Source organism: Opisthocomus hoazin, chromosome 3, assembly GCF_030867145.1.
Source record: "Opisthocomus hoazin isolate bOpiHoa1 chromosome 3, bOpiHoa1.hap1, whole genome shotgun sequence".
NCBI classification, from domain to species: Eukaryota; Metazoa; Chordata; class Aves; order Opisthocomiformes; family Opisthocomidae; genus Opisthocomus; species Opisthocomus hoazin.
Genome location: NC_134416.1, coordinates 54557188 through 54569236, shown reverse-complemented (window position 1 = coordinate 54569236; position 12049 = coordinate 54557188). Strand labels below are relative to the sequence as shown.

General features: G+C 40.8%; 1 protein-coding gene across 1 annotated transcript in view; it reads left to right on the top strand.

The window, feature by feature from the left end:
• Window positions 1–12049, top strand: part of LAMA3 (laminin subunit alpha 3) — a 121133-nt gene that overhangs the window by 73207 nt on the left and 35877 nt on the right. The window contains exons 36-40 of the mRNA XM_075416313.1: window positions 1390–1554; window positions 4511–4612; window positions 5571–5654; window positions 6586–6816; window positions 10602–10715. Coding sequence (XP_075272428.1) covers window positions 1390–1554; window positions 4511–4612; window positions 5571–5654; window positions 6586–6816; window positions 10602–10715 — 696 coding nt within the window. The remainder of the gene's footprint in view (window positions 1–1389; window positions 1555–4510; window positions 4613–5570; window positions 5655–6585; window positions 6817–10601; window positions 10716–12049) is intronic.

Sequence of the window (12049 nt, the reverse complement as noted above, 5' to 3'; positions counted from 1 at the left end):
GTGTGACATATTCCACAGAGATTGTAAAAATTGTCCTTCCTCCTTTTTTATATAAAAAAGATATCATATCAAGGGTGAAAAAAGGAGAAGATTAAGTTTTAGTAGCCTAAATGAATGATAATATGGCTGAAGACTGAAAAAGAAGGAGCAACTGCCTGAAATAGTGCAAGAGAAAGAAAAGAGAGAAGCAGAGGCCTAGAATGATGGATGAGGAGTTTAGTTTAGGCTTAGACATAGACTAGATACAATCAAATTTTGGCACTTTATTGTTTACAATGAAAGGACAAAAATCTGGCTGCAGTGAAGTCAGTAGCAAACTTCCATTTGCTTTAGGAAAATTTCCTCTAATGAGTATTTGTCCTCACCAAAGACTGTTTCTGAAAACATGTCTTTTTGCTTAATTGCTCTGGCCAGCCAAGGGCAACCCACCACAGAACTGTTCTGGTACGTGTGTGTTATTCTTTCTTTCCGTGAGCATAATGATAAATAACAGAATGTATGGCCTTCATGAAACTACAGTCATGAAAGTAAAATGTGTATCAAAGAGCCAGAACATCAGGCTACATTGCCTATGTCCCCAAAATATCCTGCTGTGCCCCATCCCTCCCAGTTAACCTACCACAACAGTTGTGCACTCTGTCTTTTAGGTTAGTGTCCTTGGTTTAATTTTGGAGTGGACTTGAAAAAGCACCTCCGAATTATATCATAGAATAGAATCATAGAATGGTTTGGGTTCGAAGGGACCTTAAAGATCATCTAGTTCCGACCCCCCTGCCATGGGCAGGGACACCTTCCACTAGACCAGGTTGCTCCTTTGAGCAACCCATCCAACCTGGCCTTGAACACTTCCAGGGAGGGGGCAGCCACAGCTTCCCTGGGCAACCTGTGCCAGTGCTTCACCACCCTCATAGTAGAGAATTTCTTTCTTATATCTAATCTGAATCTACCCTCTTTCAGCTTGAAGCCATTACCCCTTGTCCTATCACTACATGACATTGTAAAAAGTCCCTCTCCAGCTCGCTTGTAGGCCCCCCCCTCCACGTACTGGGAGGCTGCAGTAAGGTCTCCCCAAAGCCTTGGGTTTGTGTACACAATTCCTATCACCTCCAGAAGGGTTATGTCTTCATGTGACTGAAGACAGAATTTATTTTGCAGGTGACAAACCAAATGCCTGCATCCCAAGTAGTTTTGGCACATCTGTCCCACTTAGGCTCTCTTTTGAGGTCCTTGCAACACCCAGTGGGCAAAGACTTTAGGCTGACTCTGAAGGGGTTGGATTTCATGCTAAGGGAATTATAGAGGTTAAAAAATTTCTCTTCATTACTTGGTGCTGGTAAAGTTTAATAAGAGATGAGACAAGCTTTTATTTCCGTTATGTATTTTCATTAGTTTGTGGACATGAGGAACTGGCGCTTGGAGGCAGTGGATGAAAATATTGACATTCCAGTCACTTTCAATCCAGTCAGTAACAGTGTAGTGGCTGATGTTCAAGAATTGCCTGCTTCAGTGCATAGTTTGTACTGGAAAGCACCACCGTCTTACCTGGGAGAGAAGGTAAGTGACACCTAACAGATCTGTTTTAATAAGATGTATTCATTTTTTGCCAGCATCACTGATAAAGAGTCTCTTTGTTTTTCTTAGATACATTTCTCTCTCTTCCCTTATGAGATTCTTACCTCTCTTACCTGTCATGCCAGGAATCACAACATTTTACTTCTGAGCTCAGTGTTAAAATTATAACCAATAACATAGAATTAATCATCTTGCTTGGTGCCAGGGAGGTCTTTATGTAAACAGCATGGTCAGGAGCTAAGGTTCAGGGAGCTGGTACCTTCAGCTGCTTTTCTGAAACCCAGAACATGTAGATCTTGCCAATGTGCCCGAGTATCCTTTAGACTCCCTAGAGTATCTCCCAGGCAGATTTCCAAATGAATGCAAGGTGATTACATGCTCAGCGGCACGCAAAAAACACAACCTTTTGCTTTCGATATGTTGCTTGGGAAGAGCAACCCTTGGTTTTCTAACATTTGTGTTCTTTGAGCTGCTTGCAGCTCTTTCCACTCCTGCACGGGGGCAGTCGCTCAGGGTTGGTACCCGTCAGCGTTTCAGCCTGGGGGACACACTGACCAGGGGGACTTTGCTAGTGGTGCCTTGCAGGACCAGAGCCCCAGGTTCTCCCTGTTTGCCACTCTGACAGTGTCGGTAGTTGCTAGCCGGTTGTAGGACACACAGGCTTTTCAGACGCAATCCTACAGTCACACAGGTGATAACAAATGGGATAGACACAAGAGCAGTAAAGATGGCACGATTTTTTAAGTTCCTCTTAGTCCCCCTCTTAAGGACTGGAGCAGTACTTTTCACCCTGCTCTCCTACGCTCAGAGGTAAAAGTCTTTCAGCTGAACAGCACATCTAGTTAGGGTGCTTTTTGTTAATGTTATAGAGGTTCTTGTTGTAATGTCTACAAATTATTTTTAAAGAAATTTCTTGATAAAGCACACTTTATCTACTACAATGCTAAACCAAAAGGACTCCTGTTGTTCCCACAACAAAATATAAAGCAGGCAATAACCCTTTTTAAGCACAGCTGTTAAGAACAGCTTTGTGTGGCATGTTACAGTATCTAACTAGGTATGCTGTGACTTGCTTTTATTTACAATGACAACACTGTAAATAAAATAGTTCTATTTTTGGCCCTGCTTTTACTGTACACTGTGTGTAAGTGTATATTTTAACACTGATTATACTGTAGTAGTGAAAGTCCCCCCGCAAATGCTATCTTGATGCTAGTTTTACAAGTTCATAAATTTATCAATAATCCACGTTGTTGCATTCTGAAAATGTCAGGTTTTGGTCTACTTCCAGTGTTAGCACCTCTTTTGGAAAATGTGAACAAGATCACTCCAGACATTTTTCAGTATGATGAGAATATAAATACTGTTTGCTGTTATCTTAAACCTTTTAACTAGTTTCACTGGAACGTTAGTGTTTAGGACAGCATATTTCCTTTCCTCTCTCTCTCTTTTGTCTATGAAGTTAAAAGGGAATCAAATATAAAATCTATAGCAGTGCAGAAACTAACAGTCATTGAGAAATTCAGATGACATCATGCCTATTTTCTGCTCTTGTGAATTTTAATATTGCATTTAATTGACCACTCAGTGTTAGAAAATAAATACTGTACATATAGAATACAGAGGGTAGTTTACAACATCAATTTTTCCATTTTAGAAAAAATTAATGGAAAAAGCAGTAACATAACAGCCTGTCATATGGTGCAGTCCCCAAATGTGTGTTGAACAGGAAATTAACTCTAATTTGAATGTTCTTGTGGTTTTGAAAAAAAAAGTATTTATACAGGGTTGTTTTGATTGTGTTGGCAAAATATAACCAATGCTCCAAATGATGCTTTTGAAAATGTAGTTGGCTAAAGATAATAGCATTAATTATGGCCCCATGATCCAAGGAACAAATTTAGTACCGAGATGTCGGTGTTTTGTTTGTAATTGCATCAAAGTACGTGGGAAGGAGTAGAGTGAAGGCTGGTGCTTACATGCAGAATGCCAAAACCTGACAAAGCTGTTCTTTGTCCCGTGTCAAAACCAGGAATAAGCCATAAAGGTAAACAGCAAGGGGTGCAAAACAAAGTGGTATATCTGTGGCAAAACACCTGATTTCACCTGGTACCCACCAACCTTCCTTCTAGGCTCTTCTTGGACCAAACACTGTCCAGGCAGTGCCTGGAGCTTCCTTTCCTCTCAGTATGTTTTGAACTGAGTCACTCGTACACAGCCCAGGGAAGCTGTTGGTCAGATGATTCAAACATACTTGCCTAAGTCTTTGTTTGGGGCAGCAGCATATGTATTCGGTTGGGTTTGAGGCCGCCTGCGTTCCCCTGTAGTTGAGCCAAAAGAAGTGTGGTTTCAGCTCAACCTACGGCAACAGTCTGTTTACAACAGAGCTGATACCAGCTGGTATCAGTAGATACCCTGTCCTGCAGAAGGTGGAGCAAAGATTTCCTGATTATGTTCATGGCTGTAGTAAGGTTAGAGAATGCTGGCCTGTGAAAGCCACCTTTAAACATGCTTAGTCTGACCTCTTCTTTTTATCCATGGCTGTTCGTGGGGTTCACTGCCACTTCCATTGTGAGTCTGACATCTGCCCTTGATGAGCCAAATCTGTTCTGTAGGGTCAGGGAAGAACAACGTTCATGTGAACGTGTGATTTCTCTGACACAGATGGCACGATCCCAGATATGAAAAAAAAAGAAACCCCGATATAGGTGACCTTCCAGAGAACAGTAACTGCTCAGAAAGTGATGTCAGATACACAAAGTAAGCAAAATAGAACGTAATTTCTTTCAAAAAACACATATTTTCATATTTTGCTAAAGAAAAAGAGTAAATATACTATTTACCAAGCTGGAAGATGGGCTAAGCTTGGATACAATGTTGTATTAATATTAAGCAGTAGAGCAGTAAAGTATCTCTGGTCTTGCGCATTTTGTTACAGCTTTCTTCTTATGGTGGCTTCCTAAGTTACCAAGTGAAATCTTTTGGCTTACCTAGTGAGGGCATGGTTCTTCTGGATAAGAGACCTGATATACAACTAACAGTAAGTTTAGAAATACTGTTTTTTCTTTCAAGCAATACCAATACCATGATTTTTTATGTTACCTGACAACTATGGCAAATTTTGCTCCTATAGTGTGTGTAACTTTTATAGCAACTTGCTGTGTTTCTATAAAAGTGATTTTACTGCATTTGGCTCAAAGCCATCAACACACCTATCTCTGTTGCCAAAGTAACATTATTAAGTATAACTGACTTGAGACCAAGTAAGAAGATAAACCGGGATTTTCTCTGTAAAATGCATGTGTGGAATAAAATTAATTAATGCCTTGAACACTTGTCAACAAATATGGCCTCAACTCTGCAAAATATGCCCTGGGTTCCAAGTGTAATTGTTCTTGTTTTCTGTGAGAATTTTCTTCAGCATAAAATTAAGCATAATTATAAGGCTTCAAGGGACTGAAGTAAGAATGCATTTTAGGTTAACAGTTTTTTAATTTAACCACTTTAGGGCCAAAATTGAAATCTTTTACTGGTTGTTGAAATTCCTAAGGGGATGGTTCTGTTTTTTTAGGCTGTCAGAAATACTAACTCAGTATTTCAAGATTCTGTTGGGAAACATGCCTCATAAAGTACTACAGTAGTATCCAAAGTTGTTTGTGCACCAGGATGCAAAGGAGAGTGTTTGAAAATGCAAAATCATTTTTACTCAGAAGTAATAACTTTCCTATGAAAATTGGCCAGCATTAATTTAATTCTCTTGGTGTTTTATTTGAAAGCAAGGTTGTTAATAGGCAAAAGCAGTGAAAACCCTGCTAACGCTAGAAAACAGTGCTTGCTATGTCACTTTGCTGACAAAATGCAGTACAGTTTTCCTAGTATTACTTAGGTTTTCTCCCTTAAAGAACAGGATTAATGTGCTTCACCAGATTTCATTGCGTCTGAACACTTTGCTATAAAAAGTAGTGAAATGGCAATGATATATCCTCATTCTCATATAGGGCCAGCAAATGAAAGTTGTTTATATGGATCCCAACAACCCACTGCCTGACCGTCAATATTATGGCCGTGTGCAGCTAGTTGAGGTAAGAAATGAAAACGAAATGACCTTCCCTTTTCTTCCTAGTGGCACATAAAAAATATGCAGTTAATATGTGCAGAAATAACAAGTACTTGATAATGTTGATGAATATAAACCTAAATACTGTAGGCCTTAAATATAAGCAATGTTTTTTTACTCTCTTTACTGCCACATTGAAGCTAGGTTCTGGTTCATGCCGCCTAATTTTAGCACCTCTGAGTTTGGCGTCTTGTCCAATTTAGCCCTTAGCACTCCCTCCAGGGCCGGTGGAGTAATACTGAATCAGTCATCAATGGAAGATGATTCATTGCAGCCCCAGACTGTACTTAACAGGGATGGAATGAACAGTTATCTGTTTTCCTTGGTGTCTAGCTACCTAGTTTAGAATGGGTGTCCAGCATTCAGGCAGGTGAACTTAGAAGGGATTATTCTTACCTTAAATTTGTGCTCAGAAAGTCAAACTGAGTTATTTTCTTCAAGCGAAATTCCATTTTCAGTAATACTGTGCCTATTAGCAGTAAGAAAGCATGTGAAAGCAGCCCTCAAAGATTGGATTTCTAGGACTTCGCTTACTCTTAAAAATAAAAGCATTTTCCTCCACCCTTTTATGGTTTGGTGGGTGATATCTCAAAGAAAATTGACTGACTGAAGAAGAACCTATGTGCTTCTTCACTTTTCAATGCCTCAGAGCCATATGTACCTTGCAAAGTAAAGGGTACATCCCTTTTTATGCTCATTATTAATTTTCCCTCCTATCCTGTGTTTACATTTGTGATATTTCTTTTCCTGACCTCTATTTCACCCCCACACCAAATGTCACTACTGGGGTCTGTTCCATGGAGTTTTTCTGCCTTTTTCTGTCCTCCTGTCTTCTTTGCAGATACTCTTTCTGAGAAGCAGCCGGGCTGTGCTCATTTTGTACCCTTAATGTGCAGGGAAACTTCAGGCATGCCAGCAGCAATAACCTTGTATCCAGAGAAGAACTGATGATAATCCTGTCCAGACTAGATGGTTTACACATCAGAGGCCTCTACTTCACGGAGACTCAGCGATTAACCCTTGGTGAGGTTGGGCTGGAAGAAGCCGCCAGCGCAGGAAGCGGCAGCGTTGCGTACGGTGTGGAGACATGCTCCTGCCCTCCGGAGTACGCTGGTGACTCATGCCAGGTAGGAAGCGTTTGCCTCCACACCATACCATTATCTTCTGTCTTCCCTACAGCTATACATACTGCTTTAGTTAGAGGAACAGGGCAGTTATTAAAGTAATTAAACGTGCTTCTTGTAAGCGTGTGCACTTTCAATGGCTCAAATACCGTCACTGTCTAAGAAGCACTGAAGGGTTATTCAACTCGTGATTGCTTTTGTGGAGCTGTGAATGTTACGTTACATGTGTAAGGCACTATAATGAGGCATTCTTCTGTGATGCCCTATGAGAGGCTGAATAATCTCAGTCGATACTTTAATGGAGGGAAATTCAGAATTGACTTGATCAAAGTCTATGAGACCCTACACAGTGGAGAAGATTCCTGGCGTTCCTCATTTTAGCAGCATCCAGGGGAAGTAACCTGAATGTAGATAATTCTGGATACATTCCTGTTTTTATAGGAAAATGTTTGAAAGCGGAAGTTAACATACTTGCAAAAAATATTTGGAGATGTTTTTATGAAAGACAATGTAAACATTGCAAAGCAATACTGTTACCTGAAGAATGGTGAAATCCTAGCCGCCGCTGTAGATCCTGTCCCTGATGCTGTTCTGCAGCTGTAATTCTTCTGGTTGTCACTTCGCTTAGCTTAGAGCTTGACTGTTCCCATGTGTAAGCACCCAAGGCAGCAGAATAAAGTACTGGAGAGATAAGCAGTGTATAAAGCGCACAAAATGTGAGGAATTATTCTCAGAAAATAGTTGAGGGTTGCCATAAAGCAGCAATTGCTGTGCTAACCTTGCAAACTTTTTTGAAATGAGAAGAAAGAACAATATCTAGACCAGAGCAGCTGCAGAGAGACTGAACAAAACAGCATTTATGGCTGGCTGATGTCTCCCATGTGCATCCACTGCATGGGGGCGTCTATTCATCATGTCGAATACCATTTTGGAAATATTTCTAGAAATGTATTTTTACACACATTTGGTGTTCTGTGCCACACACAAGTTGGTGAGCACTGACTGAAATTCCTACTGCCGTCCCATTGCTTTCAACATACTGCCTTTATAAACTGAGCTGCTGGGTTTTTGGATATAACCTGGTAGAAATACACAGCTAAAGGAAGCAGTCAAGACACTCACCTGGGTAGTTCGTAAGCCCCGTATGTTTATGCAGCATTACTCAGGCAGTGATTTAGTGCTCTGATCACCTAGCTCTGTCTGGCTGCCTTAGGTGGGGAGGAGGTGATGCCTGCCACACCCCGACTTCGGCGTATATTGAACTGCAGGGACTGCGGGGTTACTCGTTAACCTCGGGAACGGTAATGTGTGCTGTACGACTTGACTCACGTATAAAGTTTAAAGGTGGGGCCCATCACAGCACAGAGCCTCATTAATCTGAGTCAGAAGCTGGAGCAGAAGGGAGGGTATAAGAGAACGGGCAAGCACCTAAAGGATAGCAGCGTATGTTCGCAGCGGAGCTAAAGTAAAATCATGGCCCAAGCGCCCAGGCCGAGGAATGTGGGGTGGCTGGTTGTCACGTTAGCAGCCCTGGGGCGTTGTTTAGCACAAGATATGCAACAGAGGCTACCCTATGCTCACCTTCAGGAGGGGAGTCAGCAGCAACAAGTTCCAAAGGATTTTTACCCAAGACAGGTAATCTGTTCATTTTCACTTCTTCCCTTCCTTCCTTCTTCCTCTTTGTTTTGAAATAAGCTAATTCGGTAACAACTTACACATTACTTAATAGAAAAGTAATAAGAAGGCTAATCTTCTTCTATCTCAAAGTTCTTTGCTAACAGAAGCGTGTGCGAGAAGTGGCTTTTAAGTTGTTGTTTACTTGAAAACAGCCTGAACTTCTAAGCACTTGAAGGTGCCAAGAGCTTTATGTTCGTGTGGAATCTATTTCTCAGTATCACGAATGCTGCTTCAAAAACAAAGTGCCCACGTACTCCAAATGTGTTGTTTTGTAGGCAGCATAAACAGAAAAACAAAAAGCTGCATAGATTTTTTTCCAAATACATTTGGATGTATTTTTAAAATGAGTGATTCATTTTGCTCTCCAAAAAGAGACTTTCAGTAAATAAAATTTATATGCATTAGAGCCTATATTTTACTTAGTCATGCTGTTTAATGTATTTCAGTCCCTGGTTTCTTCAGAAGCTGTGTATATTGGCTCCCTGTTGGTCAGGGAACATATTCACCCTTTTAAAAATGTGTCTGAAAAATCTGAAGTGCCTGTTCTAAATTCAGTCCTGGATCACAGTGAAGTCAGTATTAAAAGCTGTCGATGAGATTAGTATTCTGCATACTTTTTTTTTTTTTTCATTTATCCCATATGTAAAGAAGGCAAAGGGGCTACTAGCAGCTGTTGTTTAAACAGCAATACCTCAGTATTCCTTTTGGGAGCTACTTTGGGAGAGGTGATTTTTTTTTTTTTTCTCTGGTGGTTATATGGTTGATAAATTCACTGATTAATCCTGTCCCTGCATAAATACTTACAGCTCAAACCACTGGAACGATGTTTGAGACACCATCCTGCAAAAATTGTTTGCCCTTCAGATTAGTGCCATTGGTCTTGGTGGTGCAATTACTATGAGAAAAGATTTATGGCTTTAAAGTTCAGCTGTCACTTGTTTTCTGAATGTTCTTGGGGCCAGCCTCTAACTGAGAGGTAGAGGCGAGGTGCAGGTATGGTGCAGAAACACATTGCCTGATGCAGGAACCTGGGAGGTTTTGGCTTCGTGGAGACCACAGCTTTCTCCCCTCTTCCATACAGCCTCTGACCTTCTTTGCACCACACCAACTTAGTTACTGGTGAAAAGGAGCTCGGGAATAGAAGGGATAGACTTATGTCTGATCATTTTTGGTGTGGTTGGTGTGCCAGGAGGGTGCTGAGCAGAGAATGTGGGCATGAATATTTGAATTGGTCTGTGTACGGGAGGGCTCCATGCCCAGGAAGGATTCCTTCTACTTTCCTTACCGTTGTGCTTTCCCTTCCCATGCCCAGCAAGAACCTGGTTTTAATGTATTAGTTACTGCCTTCCTGGTGTAGGCTAACAAACTTGATGCCTCTTGCTTCATTCATAATCTTCCTCTGGTTCAGTTCCCTGCTTAAACCTGGCTTCAATCTGACAGGCTGTGCTTCTGCTCCTGTGCCCTCAATAGCTGAACATTCTTCTCGTGCTTCCCAGGTCTCTGGGACAAGCCTGTACTTAGATATTAGACTGCCTTGTGTTTTGTAAGATCATCTTGCTCTGTCTTAAGTGTGGCTTCATATAGCTCCAGGTAGACTGGACATGTGGAAGTCATGGTGAATTCATGTAAAAGATACCTCATTAGAAGTATTTCCAAGGAATTACACCGTAGTTAAATTAATATCAAGATGTCATATAACCGCTAACCAATATGTGAGATTTTCATATGTTCTTATCTGAGAAGACTGCAGTATGAATCTATATTCAAATCTTTTTCTGTGGTTTTAAAGTCGTATTCTACACTGTTGTACATAGCCACAGGAAATGTGTTTTGCTCAGAAATTGCAAAGTTGTGAAATCCCTACTACCACAAAGTGTAGAGCACAGGGTTCCAATGCTTAGACTGAAACTTCTTTAGCTCCATTCTTCAGTGCCATTCGTTGCAGTAGAATACTTATTATTTAAACAATAATATGTGCTTAGAAGAGCTTGCCAGGAAATGTACACCACCACCACTAAATGGCAAACAGTTTTAAAATACCCTTCCAATAACCAGTAAAACTTTCCTTCCACCAACACTTACTATTTTTTCTCTCCCTGCTTACTATCTAGGATTGTGGCCTTGCATTTTATCGTGAGAATAAAGGATTATTTGCTGGACGCTGTGTCCCCTGCAACTGCAATGGAAATTCAAATAGGTGTCAAGATGGTACTGGAAAATGTATTGTAAGTAAATACCTAACATTCAGGAAATGAATTTGAGAAAAAGCAGAAAAAAACATTTACCTTACTGCAGTATGGACTATACCATATTGCTAAATTCCAAGCAACTAAAAATAATCCTTGCCTGCCTCATTCTCTATATCTTGTACTGTAAATGGGCATAAGCTGCATACGCTTACAGGTATGTTCAATGTAACTGTGGGTGATTAGAATAATTTGTGTCCTTGTTTTTGTTTTCTACTTTCCCCTATAATTTTTGTTAACTCATGGTACAAAAAGTCACCAAATTAGTATTTATGTAAGTGTTTGCAGTTATTTCCAAGAAATATGGGTCTTATCCTGGCATATGCAGTCCACACATATCTGTATAAAGGTTTGACAATGCTGACAAATAGCACATTCACGCACAGCATAGCCTTTGCGGAATCTCTTGTTTAATCATCATCAGTAAATCTCCACTAATCTTAATTTGCAGCTAGATGGATTAAAAAATGCTCAAAAAATTAAGATGAGATAAAGGGGATAGAAGTTGGATTAATTAGAACATTTCAGCTGTTTCAGAAGATATAGTGGGGCAGATTTTGCTCCCTGGCACACCGTATGAAACTGAAGCAGCCTCACAGGAGTAGATGTAGCGATGCAAGTGTGACATTTGGCCAACTGTGGTTCTCCAGCTTCTATCTGTGACGCTTCTTTGAACAGTTTGTTCTGAAAATTTCCCGCTTAAAAACTTTTCACTAATTTTTCTTTACTGTGTAAACAAGAACCTTGCCAACATCTTTCATGGTCTGTCTTCTCTGTTATTTCTTCCTTGTTCGTGCTGCATCCGTTCTGCCTGCGGTGCATTCCTGTGCGTTATGTCATTCCCCCCGACTTCGTCTCATCCAGCCCTCTCGCTTTAATGGAAACTATAAACCAATTCGGCACATTCTGGGGGATGACTTACAGGCTGCTGCTCTGGAGAGGCAGGGCAGGCCGTGACAGGAAAGTGCTGCAGCAGAGCTATGAAGGTGAGGAAGTTTTACTGCAGATGAAAATTATAAAGGAAAAAAAAAAACCCACAAATTTCACTTCACCTCATGAAGTATGTGATTTAGGTTTCTCTTTATCCTCTCCTTCTCACAGCTGGATTAACTTTCAGATAGATAGAGCTAAATCGTTGCTCGGCCCTGGGACAAAATTTAGGGCAAGCAAAGTGATCCAGAATATCGCAGTGAAAAATGAAAGCCCAGGGGACCTGTACTTCCATCGTGAGCCTCCACCTAATGAGGAGCTAGTTTGTCTCTCTGTAGAGGAGCCATGGGACAAAGACCTGATGGGGTGCAGAGAAGACAAGC